Source organism: Vigna unguiculata, chromosome 8 (assembly GCF_004118075.2).
Source record: "Vigna unguiculata cultivar IT97K-499-35 chromosome 8, ASM411807v1, whole genome shotgun sequence".
NCBI classification, from domain to species: domain Eukaryota; kingdom Viridiplantae; phylum Streptophyta; class Magnoliopsida; order Fabales; family Fabaceae; genus Vigna; species Vigna unguiculata.
In genome coordinates, this window is record NC_040286.1 from 27,070,993 (window position 1) to 27,084,450 (window position 13,458).

Consider the following 13,458-nt stretch of genomic DNA (forward strand, 5'->3'; position numbering starts at 1 on the left):
CCGTTAATAAATTCAATTGAAAATTTATCATTTAAAATAAATATTATCAATCTACTTCTATTAAAATACGGTGAAGTTTTTATAGAAAAGTACAATGTTGTTTCCTATCTTTCATGAGAAAATAAGATTAAATATATATTTTTAACTTTTATATAAAATTACATTTTATTTTGTTTCCAAATTTTGAATTAATTTTATCTTTTAAAATTTAATGAATAAATTTAATTTTCATAAGCAGTCGAAGATTATGTGTCTGATAATATGACTACATGTGTGTCTATTTGGATTCAAGTGTTGTCATGTGTATTCATATATTAACATATGCGGTTATGTAATGACACTTATATTCATAGATTGATCCGTGTGAGTCTATATCAAAGTTGTCTATGACATGACAGTTATTTATCACATCAACAAATCTTTAATAAATCTTTAATATCTTATAATTATGATAATTAAATTCAATTATTAGTAAAGATTAAAAATAAAAATTATTCTGGAACAATATACTTAACCTTTTACATTTTAAAAGATGATTTTGATTTGACTAGACATTATATATTTATATATTTTTTCATGTGAAATATAAAATATAAATTGGAAAAAGTATGATGTGTTTCAGCGGAAGGACATTCTTTTGTTGTACCTTCCCAAATTTTAAAATTCTCACTTTATGCTTTATTAAAAATATACTAAAAATCCTAAATTTAGATGTGTGAAGCTCTTCTATATTGATGGTTGCAGAAGCTAGTCTGGATACAGGGATATAGCTTCTATAATGAATCCTATTAAAATTATTGCTTTAATCAATTAATCCAATGCACAACAGTCAAAGTTTTTCGTTGGAATGATTCTCATACGAAGGGTACAGAATCCAGCATTATATTTCTGAGAATAAAATTGGTTGTTATTCTCCCGTTCAAAGCTTTCCAAGCATATCATTCAATTTTCAGAGGGTCTCTCCAAACCCACTTGTCTTCTACTTCAACACTACCTAGCAAAACAAATTATATAACTCCCTCGCTAATTCGTTTTCCGATTCAGAGATGGCTTCTCAACTTCTATTTCCATTCCATCACCTCATCTTCTATCTATATATTCACCTCCTTATTTACGCCACTCAATGTAACCTTAAGAAAAGGTACCAATAGCTAATTCATTGCTATAAGCTTCTAATAGCCATGTTTTTCACACCACCAAACAAAACACACAATCTGTAGATGTTGCAAACAAAAAACAAACTGGGACTAAATAGCGTCAAAACAAGTCACGAAATCTTGATAAAACCTTCCTTGTTTAATATTAGCAAAATTATTATATCTAGATACAAACTAGAAGAATATTTAACTATTTCATGCATTCAGTTCTAATTCCTTACCTCTATCCCTACGACTTAGATACATGCCCATTGGAAATAACCGAGACGTATACGTGTTTTAAATCATCTGATATCAACATCCTAAAAATAATCCTAGATCAAATATCATCATAAGAGAATATATTAAGACGGCAAAAATATAAGGAAACCATACAAATGTCCACCAAAACGATTTGTTTTCACAGGAAATTTCAGCCTCCGCCATTGGTGTCAGAAAACTTCGTCATAGTAGAGTATCAAATTCCTTCAACCCATCTTGAACTTAACAAACGAAATACCAGGGATGTCACAATCAGACAAATGAAGAACCAGAAAATTTACCAAACATCTCTAAGATAACGTCCATCCATTTGGAGTTTTTTCACAATAGCCTCTGCTTTTGAAGAGTCCACTTTTTCCTGAAATTAAAATTAAATTCATAAACATGTTGTAGACATAGTTCTAAGCATATATATATATATATATATATATATATATATATATATATATATATATATATATATATATATATATATTCACTCAAGTTAAAAGTGACACTCTATATACATGAGTGGGACTAAAAAAATGAGACGCTTCCAAGCCTAAGTGTTGGGGAAAAGAATGGATGAAAAGAGACAATCAGCACCTGCTGCTGGACAATGGTATGAAGGGTCCGATGAACATCTCTTGCCATACCTTTAGCATCGCCACAGACGTAAAGATATCCTCCTTGAGAAATCAAATTCCACAAAATTGCTGCCTGCACCCCGAAAATTAATGCAATGAAAAATTTATCCATAGGGCACCCATTGCCTACAAGGTAGGCAGCTAATGACACTTACTTTATCAATCATCTTGTGTTGAACATACTCCTTTTCAGGTCCCTCTCTTGAGAACGCGACTATCAACTCTGACAGAACACCTTGTTCCACAAATTTGTTTAGCTCATCCTCATAAATAAAATCCTATAAACAGGAAAACCCCACATCATGCTAAAACTCCATTGGGATTCAATGCCCACCAAGTAATTATTTTACCATTTGTCGATTCCTACATCCAAAGAAGAGTAAAGCAGGTCCAATTTGAATACCATTCTCTTTGAGATCCAATCTTTCCTGCATTAAGTCAAAGACAATGCAAGAATTAAAAGGCAGAATCTTACCATAAATTAAGTTGATGGAATCAACAGTATCAGGTTATTCAGGAACACTTGGGGAATCTAGAAATTATTGTGTATTTGGTCCAATTTACTTTAAAGAAATAATCATTATCTTTGCCAATTTGTTGGAAAAAATTTTGAAAAATAAGTACTTCACACAACAATCTATTTTCTCAAACGAGCACTTAATCATTTAGGTAAACTACAGTTTTACGATAAACTAGGACTTGAATTGGAGCTTCTAATTCTCTAAGAATAAGAATTGTGTTTTTTATATTTTAGCTAATTATCGTGGTTGATTTACATGTTTAGGTAGTTTCTATCTGATTCCTCTCTGTCCTTCACTCTCTATTCTCCATTTCCCCCAAAATCTCCCCTCTTCAGTTGAAAATCAGTATACCCTATAAAAACTACGACAATAATAAAGGAATGTTCAGTACCTGCTTTCGATAGATATTTAAAAACTAAACTATCTGTAAAATGTTCATGTACCTGTAAGAATCCCCTGAAAGGTGCCAAGCCAGTTCCAGGACCAACCATAATAATAGGAATGGAATGATCAGCCGGTAACTTGAAGTTTGATGTTCTGATAAAAATAGGAGCCCAACTACACTCAAGACTTTTCTCCAAGGGAATGGCACTCTGATAATATTATGAGGGAGCTTCAGGTTAGATATAACCAAGCTTGAATGAGAACTGTACACTTTCAGGAGGGGGGAAATTCAAACAATTAAGAAAATATTCCAAGATGTCAAAACAAGAATTCTATAACACAAGGTGAATCCATCAAAAGTTTATACCTTCATCCAGGTTGAACATACTCCTTTGTGAATTCTTCCAGTAGGAGTTGGACCGCATACCAATGCACAAGTTACATGTACCCTTTGAGGGGAAAACCTAGAAAATAAAAAAAAAGTTATTTGTGGCCTCTTCTCTCAAACTTTATCCAGATATTTTATATAGTAAAGATAATCACCTAGGTGAGGATGAAATAGAATAATAACGAGGTTGTAAGTGAGGGGCTACTGCAGCAAAAAAAACACCAAGGGGTGGCTTTGCTGATGGGAACTCAGCCATAACCTCAAGAAGACTTCTCTGACTTCCAACCACCCATTTGGAGTACTCATCCTGGAAAACCAAAATTTTCAAATTATTATTAATAGAGGAAAAGATAGAAAAGTGTCAACTTGAGAAAAGAAACAGTATAACTCAGCAGTTTCTTCAACCTTTCCCTGAGGAGATGAGAGGAAATTTAATCTATCTGCTTCACTGGATTCCGAAGTGTGTGCAGCCAGAGCCACTAAAGCAGCCTGAAAGAGAAGCACATCTAACTGTTTCTTCCTTTCTTTAAAAAAAAAAATTCTATTGAAGGACACTGTTATATAATAAAAGATAAAGAAATGAAAAACAGTCGATGAATATTATATAAAAACCTTGCGTGGGGGGTTCAAGAGATCTGCATAATGAGCTAAAGCAAAGCGCAGTGTGCAAGGGCCAGGGAAAGGAGGTGGAAGAGATCCTCCTAAGAAAGTACCATCCTCATTATCAATGTGAAGGGAAAACAACAAATCTAAATCCTGACCCAACAACTTTCCAGCTTCTTCAACAGTTTCATCACAATTTTCAGCAAAAACACCCACATGGTCACCAGTTTCATATCTGAAAAAAGATCAGACAAAACCATCCCCCTGATTACTTAATTGTTTACAGTTGAAACTGGAGAAGAATACTTTCTCATGTATCATGAATTATTGGTACAAAATATTTAAATACAAGGGGTCTGAATAAAAATCACTGAAGTTTACGAATTAGGATCAAGCTATTCAAGTAAACTATATAATCAAGGGAATATAACCCTAAATAAGGATCACACTAGATGAATATAATACTCAACACCCACCCTTAATTTGAGTCTATATATTATATTCATACAGCTGGTTATGTGATAAAAAGTTGTCTTAATTGTGATAATCCTTTGCCTGCCTTAATCGCAACCTCTTTGGAGCACCTTTATTGTGTTGGGTGCAGGGGAGTGTATGCAGCCGCAGACGGAGTAGAGATGTAGTGAATGTGGTGTCCTTATAAAAAGCTTGGATAATCCTCACCTGTCAAGACATCTTTACAAGGTTGAGTTAGACACTGTACAAATTTTAAAGTAGTCTAATCCTAGATCCATTGTTGAGCCATCATTAATGCCAGCCTTCAGCATGAGGGGGTTTATTAGAAAGACAACCTTTTGTACCCCTGACCCACCTTAATGTGGCCTGTATGGAGAATTCTTGGACAATCTTCACCTTACAAGTTAGTTAATAAAGTTGACTTAAGTGCTAAATCCAGATTTTAAAGATTTAGTGAAGAATGAAGATGTCGACAAGTTGATCTTGGAGAAAACATATCTGAAAAGAATCTTTTGTAAGATGAAATGGCAAAAGACCTCTATATTTTGTTTTTTCATGAAAAACTAGATTGGAGGATAGATACAAAGCATCCTGGTTATCACACATAGTCTATCTTGTTCCAATATGGTCTACCTTGTTGTCTCTTTGAGCCTTTTCTTTGGCTCTATTCTCGTGCAAACTAATACTAGAATAACATTTTAAATCCTGGCAGAAACTAAAATACCTCCAACTTCATCATAACCAACTAAAACTAAATTTTTCTTTAAAATAAATGCACAAATCTAAAAATATTTTATATCAAAAAATTATAAAAAACCATAAAAGATAAAATATACTATGGTTTTCTGAGGGCCTTGCTTACAAAAAAATGAGGTCACTCTTTGCTGACATAGTCCAACTTACATTATGCCAGTCCCTGATATGTCAAACTCCAAATGTATGCAAGATCGATCAGAATCAGGTTTGTGAAGTTCTCTTTGAACGGCAACATTAACCCTTCAACAAAAGATACAAAAAAGCTTTATCGTAGAATGCTTAGTAAACAATAACAAACAGCCATAAATCAACATGCACAACATCAGATACCTGCAAGGATGGTGAATATCAAACACAGTATTCCCATTTGCCACATTTAGGTGATTATCATTGCATGATGTGACAGTTGAATCGTGAATAAGCACCCGATATTCAGGAATAGCAGCCTTATAAGGAGTGGAGACAGTATTTACATCATCCTCATCTCGGAGCAACTCATCCAACTGAGGCCACAGAGATTCCTTCCTGAAAGGAAAAACAAATTCAAAACATATTAAATGGAAAAGAGTAGACCTTTCACCCCACACTCAACCATCAACAACACTGTTAACCACCAACCCCCCTCCCCCTCGCATACACCGCCAGGCACAGTAGGCATCATTTAGAATTATCATTTAGTGCTTGTGTTTGGAATGCACATTAATTTAATATTTAGAATTACCATTTACAGGTATTATTTTGTATATATTAACATATGTTGTAGTCATTATATACATAATAATATGATAATTCACCTCACACTCTACCATTAACAACATTGTACACCTCCAACCCCCCTCCCCCTCGCACACACCGCCAGGCACAGTATGCACCATTTAGAATTATTTAGTGCTTGTGTTTGGAATGCACATTAATTTAATATTTAGAATTACCATTTACAGGTACTATTTTGTATATATTAACATATGTTGTAGTCATTATATACATAAAAATATGATAAGTGTGTGATGGTTATTCTAGTAATTTGGAATTTAGTTCCATTTTTCATATTAGAAAAAAGTATATGAAAAAAAAAAAGCAAAAAGGCTGCAATTTCTTTTTCAAAAGTTAAGAGAGCTAGCCCGATTAATCCACCAACCTGTGGTAGGTTGGGCTAGGCCCGCTTTTCCTAAGTTCATTGATAAGTGAATTGAGTTGGATTGACTCCCCAAGTGACCAACCCCATGGTGGGTTAGGTCAAGCTGGGGTAACCTGTTTTGACAATTTTAGAAAAGAGCCAATAGCTAACCGAGATACCACATTTCAAACAATTTATATATATATATATATATATATATATATATATATATATATGTGTGTGTGTGTGTGTGTGTGTGTGTGTGTGTATCTGTATGTATATATGTGTATGTATATACACAATCACAAAAGTGAATTTTATGCATAACAGGAATATACTTACCAAGCAACAAAATCATCCTCAATGGATTGATCGTCATCACCAAGCCCTAGTGGAACAAGACGCTTTGCACCTGTCACAAGCACAAGACTGCATATAAGATATCTATGCAAAGTCAAAAAATATTTGATCACCATTTAATCTTGAATAAACCTTAAACTTAGATTTATGTTTTCGATTCCCACAAATATAAATTTGAAACAATCCTAAATCAATAATTTAGCATTATAGGTTTTTCCGAGATTGTTAAGACATAATGTATTTGTATAATTAAATTCTATCAACAAAAATACAAGTCAATAGTAAGATTTTCAGAAATTTTTTTCTCCAAGCATCAATAACCGTTTTTCCATCCGTTAGATTTCTAGTATGGCAGTATGCATACTAAAAACTTTAGATATAACATACTCACGCACCAGCTCATGCTAAGCTAGCAAAATAAAGTTACACAAGAAAATAAATGGATTTTGAGGAGGAAAAAAAAATCTTCACAACTAAAAATGATGAATAAAACATATGCAATCAATAAGGAGATATATACCAATTTGACATTTGAAGTCACAAGAAAATAGAGATGATGAGATAACAAACCTTGTTCACTAAGTTCTTGATCAACTATTTCACCTATCTGTTTCAAAAGAGCATGATCAAATGATGAACCCCTTTTTACAAATGAACAAAATTAAAATCATCTGAATTTTACCTTGTTAAAATGTTCATATTGCCGGTTACCTAAGCCAAAAACACCATATGTGAGCTGTTGAAGCCAGGTACCCCTCTCATCTTTACCCTAAAATTATGTCCCCAAAATTGAGAATACTTTTAGGTAAAGCTAGAGAGAAAAAGACATTAAACCTTGGAATATCTTAGAAGAGCGATGTAATAATACAAACCTCAGTAAACCATTTGCAGAATCTTGCAGCATTGTCAGTTGGTTCTCCATCTCCATATCTGCCATGTCAGGAACAAATGCATGACATTCAATATGGATTTCAAAGAACAAAATGAATTTCAAGTTTTCAACCATTTTTATGCGCATAATTCTTACGTTGCCAACATGAAAAATGCAAGTGACTCTTTCTTCAGCTTCTCTTCATATTGATCATCATCCATTGCATAGTCATCCTAGTTCAATTTATATATATCAAATACTTAAGCCACATCAAGCTAGATTTTACCATTTGAAGTTCATATAGATTAATTCTACAAGTCACTAGTTCAAAAGACTATCGAGAAGTCCCCAAAACAAACATTTTGAGAAGTGACACATTTTCCCCACTACAACCATGACAGAGGGATTGTTGAGCTTTCAGCCCAGGCAACTTACCAGGTCAACAACTTTAACAACTGCTTTTTCATACCTAGCCTTGATTTCCTCTGCCAAAGCCTACAATATAAAGAACGCATAAAAATAGTGGTTATATAACTAAGACACGATTGACTGAATAAATTCAATGTCATCTTAGAAACTGAGTTAAGGTTTGACTCAACCCTATAAAACTGACACACACACACACTTCACACAGGTTTTCCTTGTCTCAATTTTAACCTTCCCGTGCCTTGCCTAACTTTTAGTACCCATACATAAAGGGCTTAAAACACTACCTTTTATTTCTTACCTCCTCTTCCACACTATCTTTCAACCACCAAAATTCTTTATGTATATCTTAAAATCTATAAACTCGCCAAGATTGTTTTACACACCTTCCTAACGTTTTTAGGCACTCATCTCCAAATGATGTTAGCATTACATTCCTCCAGTAACTTAGGGTCTGAATGGACTAATTTCTCCAAAACCTCCTTTTAGGAAAGAAAAATAGGAATCAAATAATAAAATTATCTTCTCCATAAGCTAAAAGTAGCTTATGCATGAGCTTATTTGTAAAATCTTTCTCTTATAGCTTTCTAATTTTTATTTTTAAACTACATATAAGCTAATACTAGCTTAAGAAGTCAAATTTATTTATTTTTCTTATTTTTTATTTCCTATAGAAGAGTTTAGGGAGAAAATTGTCGAAATAGAGTGTTATTCTTAAAATCAAATGTATGTCACCCTTGAGCTTACAATTGTCAATAGTGCACAATGTATTTTCCCGTCTTCTCCTGTAACCTCAGATGCACTGTGCTTGGCCATTGCAGTGCTTTTCACTACAAAATATTGCACATTGTTGCGAGCTCTATTACTCTCACATGTCAAAGATCCTTTTCTTTTTATTCATCGCCAGAGACCCTTTGTTGGCTGAAATCCATGTCATTTCATGGGTTTTGGGTGGCAAACTCAAGCTTGTCCTCCATAATAATCTGATATTTTTTCTCTTTTTCACTTCACACCTTTTCTTGTCACTTCTTTGTTCCCTAGCCCCAGTTTGGTGGTTCTTCCTAGCTTGTATACATCTGACTATTTTTTCTATATTCTCTATCACCATCCCCAACTTTTTGTTCTCCATTGTGTAATTGAAACATGATCGGCCATTATCTGGTGCCCTCTCTGGACATTTCTGACCTTTTCCAGCAAATTCGTGGTGTTTCTGAACTTACCCTGACCTCAGGCAGGCACCATCTCCAATGTTCTGCGCTTTAGTTTCTATTCAGATCACTCTCTCAACACTATTTCTCTCTCTCTCTTACATATTGTTGTATCCTTTCATTAAACACTATCTCACACAGGTCTTTCATGATTTCAACTCTGGTTTATGTTCTCTATTACCATAACAGCATATGAATGTCACTAATTTTGTGTATTTTTTTCTATTAGAGCACGTGTGCTGATTATATAACGTGTACATAAAATTTCATACAGCAGTCATCTCACTATCCATTATCCTGCTACATACAATGGTTTTGAGTTCAGCCACTTTGTGCCGCTACCCAAGATTGATGAAGCTTAATTTGTTACTACTTGATTCTAGGTTTGTAACTTTTTTATTTTTTGTTTACAACTCTTAAATCAAACATTAAAGATCAAAACTTTGATATGTATTAAAGCTCTTGCGGCATTACCTTGCAATTCTTGAAAATTCTTGAGTGCTCACTCTCATAAATGCTCAGATGTTCCTCTCACATCTTAAAACAAGTGTTCATAATTATTTAAACCATATGCCATTGAGAAATCGAGAATAGATTATCCTTTCTCATTTAGCTCTCATAAACAAAAACCACCTTCAGTTGTTATAGATATCCTTACTTCTCTATCAACATTTGTTTAGATCTCCACCTAGAATATTTTCTAATTGAGGAAAACTTTGAATTATCCTCTTCAAATCTTCCAAAATCTTTTCTTCCAGAAGTGTATCCAGTTCTACTTGTGGTGTATAATCACTACTTTTTAAAAGTTAATTCTTGTCTCTGAGCATTTTACATTCTCCTTGTAATTCTAGTCCACAATGGTACTGTCTTCATCTTTCCTCTAACTTTTCCTGTGTACCAATGTTTAGACCCGGTAGTGTCAAGTACGTGCCTTTCGTTATTTTTTTCTCTAACTCACTTAGTTTCGTAAAGACGCATTATTTTAATCACTCTCCAAAATCCAAATCATAATATCAATTAATTTACCTCCAAAGACTTACCAGTCAAACTACCAATATTCCAAGCATCAAGACTAATCAAACACATCTATACCAATCCAAACATATCAGAAGACCCTCACTCATTTAATACTAGCAGCTCTAGCAAAAACTATACACTATGCCTCTTTCCAACTAAAGGCATAAAACTATCTGCTTACCGATCCGGAAAAAAGAGTTGGGAAGAATCATTTCTTAAGCACAAGTGGACCCGGGGAATCACTTTAACTTGACATGCAAACAAACGAATATTCTCTTGAGCACATTTCAAGGAATAAACTCAAAACACAAAGGTGCTGCACGCGCACGTATATAAAACTTATCCAGAGTCAACTCAGCAACGCATTTCCAACAAAATCGAAAAGCAAAAGCTTAACATCAGAAAAGAAAGTGGCAGTCATAGTACACAAACACGAACACACACAGACACACCTTTGCAAATCCCTCAGCGGTACCGGTTTGAGTTCCGAAGAAAACCACAACCCTGGTCTTCCCCAAAGCAACATCGACTTCATCTTCCTCTTCTTCCCGCAGCGGCAACCTCGGCACCGCGAGCGACTTCTGTTCCTTGCTCCGATCCGAAGATTTCTTCCATACGAACACCAGAAGTCCAATCAGCAAGGCGGCGGAGGTGGTGAAAACCAGCAGTAGCGAATCCGAAACCGAAACGCCCAAAACGGTGCGCACCAGCTCGTAATTCGACGCCATGAATCGAAGAAGACAGAATGCCCGCAGAGCTCAGAGCACTCCTCTTACTGTATATAGTGTGAGTGAGAGCTGGAGGGAGCCCTAGGAGGTCGTTGAGCGCGAAATACAGAGAGAGAGAACGTGATGGTGCGAAACGAAAGTGGTGCGTTTTGTATGAGGACCCACTGGTGGTGGCAAACTAGGAAAGCTTTTGGAGGTGAGAGAACATGGCGTGGCCTCCTTGTTCTGTTGTTTGGTTTGTTTTTGCACTTTCAAGCCAAGCTCTAACATCATGATATGTGTGATGTGACTTGCCAAATATAATTATGTGTTAATTATATTTATTTAAGAGTGGTAGAATGAGGCGACTCGTTTTCCACGGATTTATTTTTTAGTGGATTAAAGATTTTGTATTCTAATTTTATACATAGATTGGTACATTTGTAGATTATGAGTTCATTTTTTATTTTGTTTTTTCAATTATTATTATTATTATATTTGTTGTAATACAATTATAAAAAATTTACTCGACTCATTATTTACGTTATTTTACCGTAATAATTAAAAATGAGAGTGTTAATTTACATCATTTTAACAAACAAACAAATAAATATTTAAATTATTTAAATATTATTAATTAACATTTTATTGTTTAAAAATTCAAAGCTTATAAAAAATGATAAAAACTAATAAAAGGTTGTTATATATGAGTTACGTGTCAATTCTACCTTTAATTTGTTCCAATTTATATATATATATATATATATATATATATATATATATATATATATATATATATATATATATATATATATAGGTTAAGTGAACTAAATTACTTAATTTGACTTGAACCATGGTAAGTTAATTTGGGAGGTTGAAATTTATTTTGAATATCTATAATTGTATTTTTATTTTCTTAATTAAAGTTTAATTATTTTATAAATTTAGATATTTTCTATTGAATATATGGTAAAATATTTATCATTTTAATATTGAAAATGAATTTTTTACTTTTGTAAGCATTTATTGTTAAGTTTTGGTTTTAGAGGTAGCTATTATTTCTATCTTGGCTTTTTTGTATATCGAGATTCGTTTAAAGTGAAATTTGTAAAAAATGGGTCTGTTCAATTTTTTTTTTGTAAAATAGGGTCAAACTGGTAGGGTGAGCGACAACATTACAGGTGAAGTCGTCTCTCACCCTACCGATTTTCTTTCTTTTTTCTTTTTAAAGCAAAACCGTGTTATGGGAGACCGGTTTCTATTCACTTGAAAAGTGAAGTCGTCATCGTACATGACGACTTCACTTTTCAATTTTTAACGGGACAATTTTTCCTGCTCGTGTAACCAGCTTTAAAACTATCAAAAGCAAACATTGAATATATCTGGAAAATGCTCAAGCAGTTAAACACAACAAGAAGGAAAGTTAATGCAAGGAGAATCCCTCGGGGGGCATTTGGTTTTCGTAGGCCCAAAAGCCACCAATAGCAATGGGGAAGAGGCACATTGCAATGAAGAAATAAGTAACCTTGGCTCCTTTCCACATTGGCACACCAGCTGGGTGCTTAAAAGTTTAATGCACTGTGAACTGAATTTTCAAGGCCAAATTGTGACCTCTGAAAGAAAAGGCTATAATTCCAAGTGCATTCATGCCATGATGGCAAGAAATACAAGACTATAATTCCAAGTGCATTTATGGCAAGAAATATAGAAGCAGAAGGTTGTGACAATTATAGGGGTTCGTAGGAGATTGAAGGTGGTCTTCGTTGGCTTACAGAGAGGATCCCCCTCATGGTAGAGTAAGTTATAATACTGAAACGTTAAAAATTGAAAAGTGAAGTCGTCATGTACGAGGACGACTTCACTTTTTCAAATGAATAGAAATCGGTCTCTTATATCATGATTATGCTTCTCGAAAAAAGAAAAAAGAAACCGGTAAGGTGGAAGACGACTTCACCGGTAGTGTCGTCCTCCACCCTGACGACTTGACCCTTTTTTATAAAAAAAAAAATTCAACGAACCCCTTTTTACAAATTATAGTTCAAATGGACCCCGAAATACAAAAAAGCCTTCTATCTTTCTATCTTAGTCTAATCAATTAATTTATGACTATCACTTTCTTTTATGATATTTTCTAATTAGTTAACTCATTTTTATGTTGTGTTTGAATTTAGGTGTTTACTACTTTTGCATTGTGTTTGAAGGTATATTGAATAAAGTGATTTTGAGTATAGATATTGGCCCCAACCCATGAGCAGAAAGTTGGTCATAATTAGTGTAGTGATTCTTTTTCCCTCTTTTCACATGCACCGAGAGTGTGTAGTAATTGGACATGAATATGGATATGAACATGAAGGAGTTATATCTATGCATAAATTAAGATGTTGCATGTAGAAGTAAATTTCAAATTGTTTCACTTATGGAATAAAAGCAATTTCAAATTGGTGTATTAAATCTCTAAATTAAAAAATAATGAGAAAATTTTGATGTAATTACACTGATTAAAATCCATTAATTACAGTCTCTCACTAATACTAACTCTATTGGATTATAAGCTGTTTTTAGAAAAAATGCTAGTATGAAAA

The 13,458-nt window shown here is 33.7% G+C and overlaps 1 protein-coding gene across 3 annotated transcripts; it reads right to left on the reverse strand.

The window, feature by feature from the left end:
• Positions 1 to 1,277: 1,277 nt before the first annotated feature.
• Positions 1,278 to 11,200, reverse strand: LOC114194551 (NADPH--cytochrome P450 reductase-like). Of its 3 annotated transcripts, none has more exons than XM_028084866.1 (18): positions 10,622 to 11,200; positions 7,954 to 8,013; positions 7,675 to 7,751; positions 7,520 to 7,577; positions 7,330 to 7,416; positions 7,218 to 7,254; positions 6,630 to 6,699; positions 5,501 to 5,695; positions 5,318 to 5,410; positions 3,950 to 4,175; positions 3,743 to 3,826; positions 3,493 to 3,644; positions 3,317 to 3,413; positions 3,009 to 3,158; positions 2,395 to 2,472; positions 2,200 to 2,322; positions 2,054 to 2,117; positions 1,278 to 1,776 (listed from the first exon to the last, which is right to left on the reverse strand). In XM_028084866.1, the coding sequence occupies exons 1-18, from the start codon at positions 10,895 to 10,897 to the stop codon at positions 1,709 to 1,711; spliced, it is 1,995 nt and encodes a 664-aa protein (XP_027940667.1). In that variant the 5' UTR covers positions 10,898 to 11,200; the 3' UTR covers positions 1,278 to 1,708. The 3 variants fall into 3 exon arrangements, with proteins under 3 accessions (XP_027940667.1, XP_027940666.1, XP_027940668.1); XM_028084865.1 differs by having other exon boundaries at positions 2,004 to 2,117; positions 10,622 to 11,196; XM_028084867.1 differs by lacking the exons at positions 7,675 to 7,751; positions 7,954 to 8,013 and having other exon boundaries at positions 2,004 to 2,117; positions 10,622 to 10,824.
• Between the last annotated feature and the right edge of the window lie 2,258 nt (positions 11,201 to 13,458).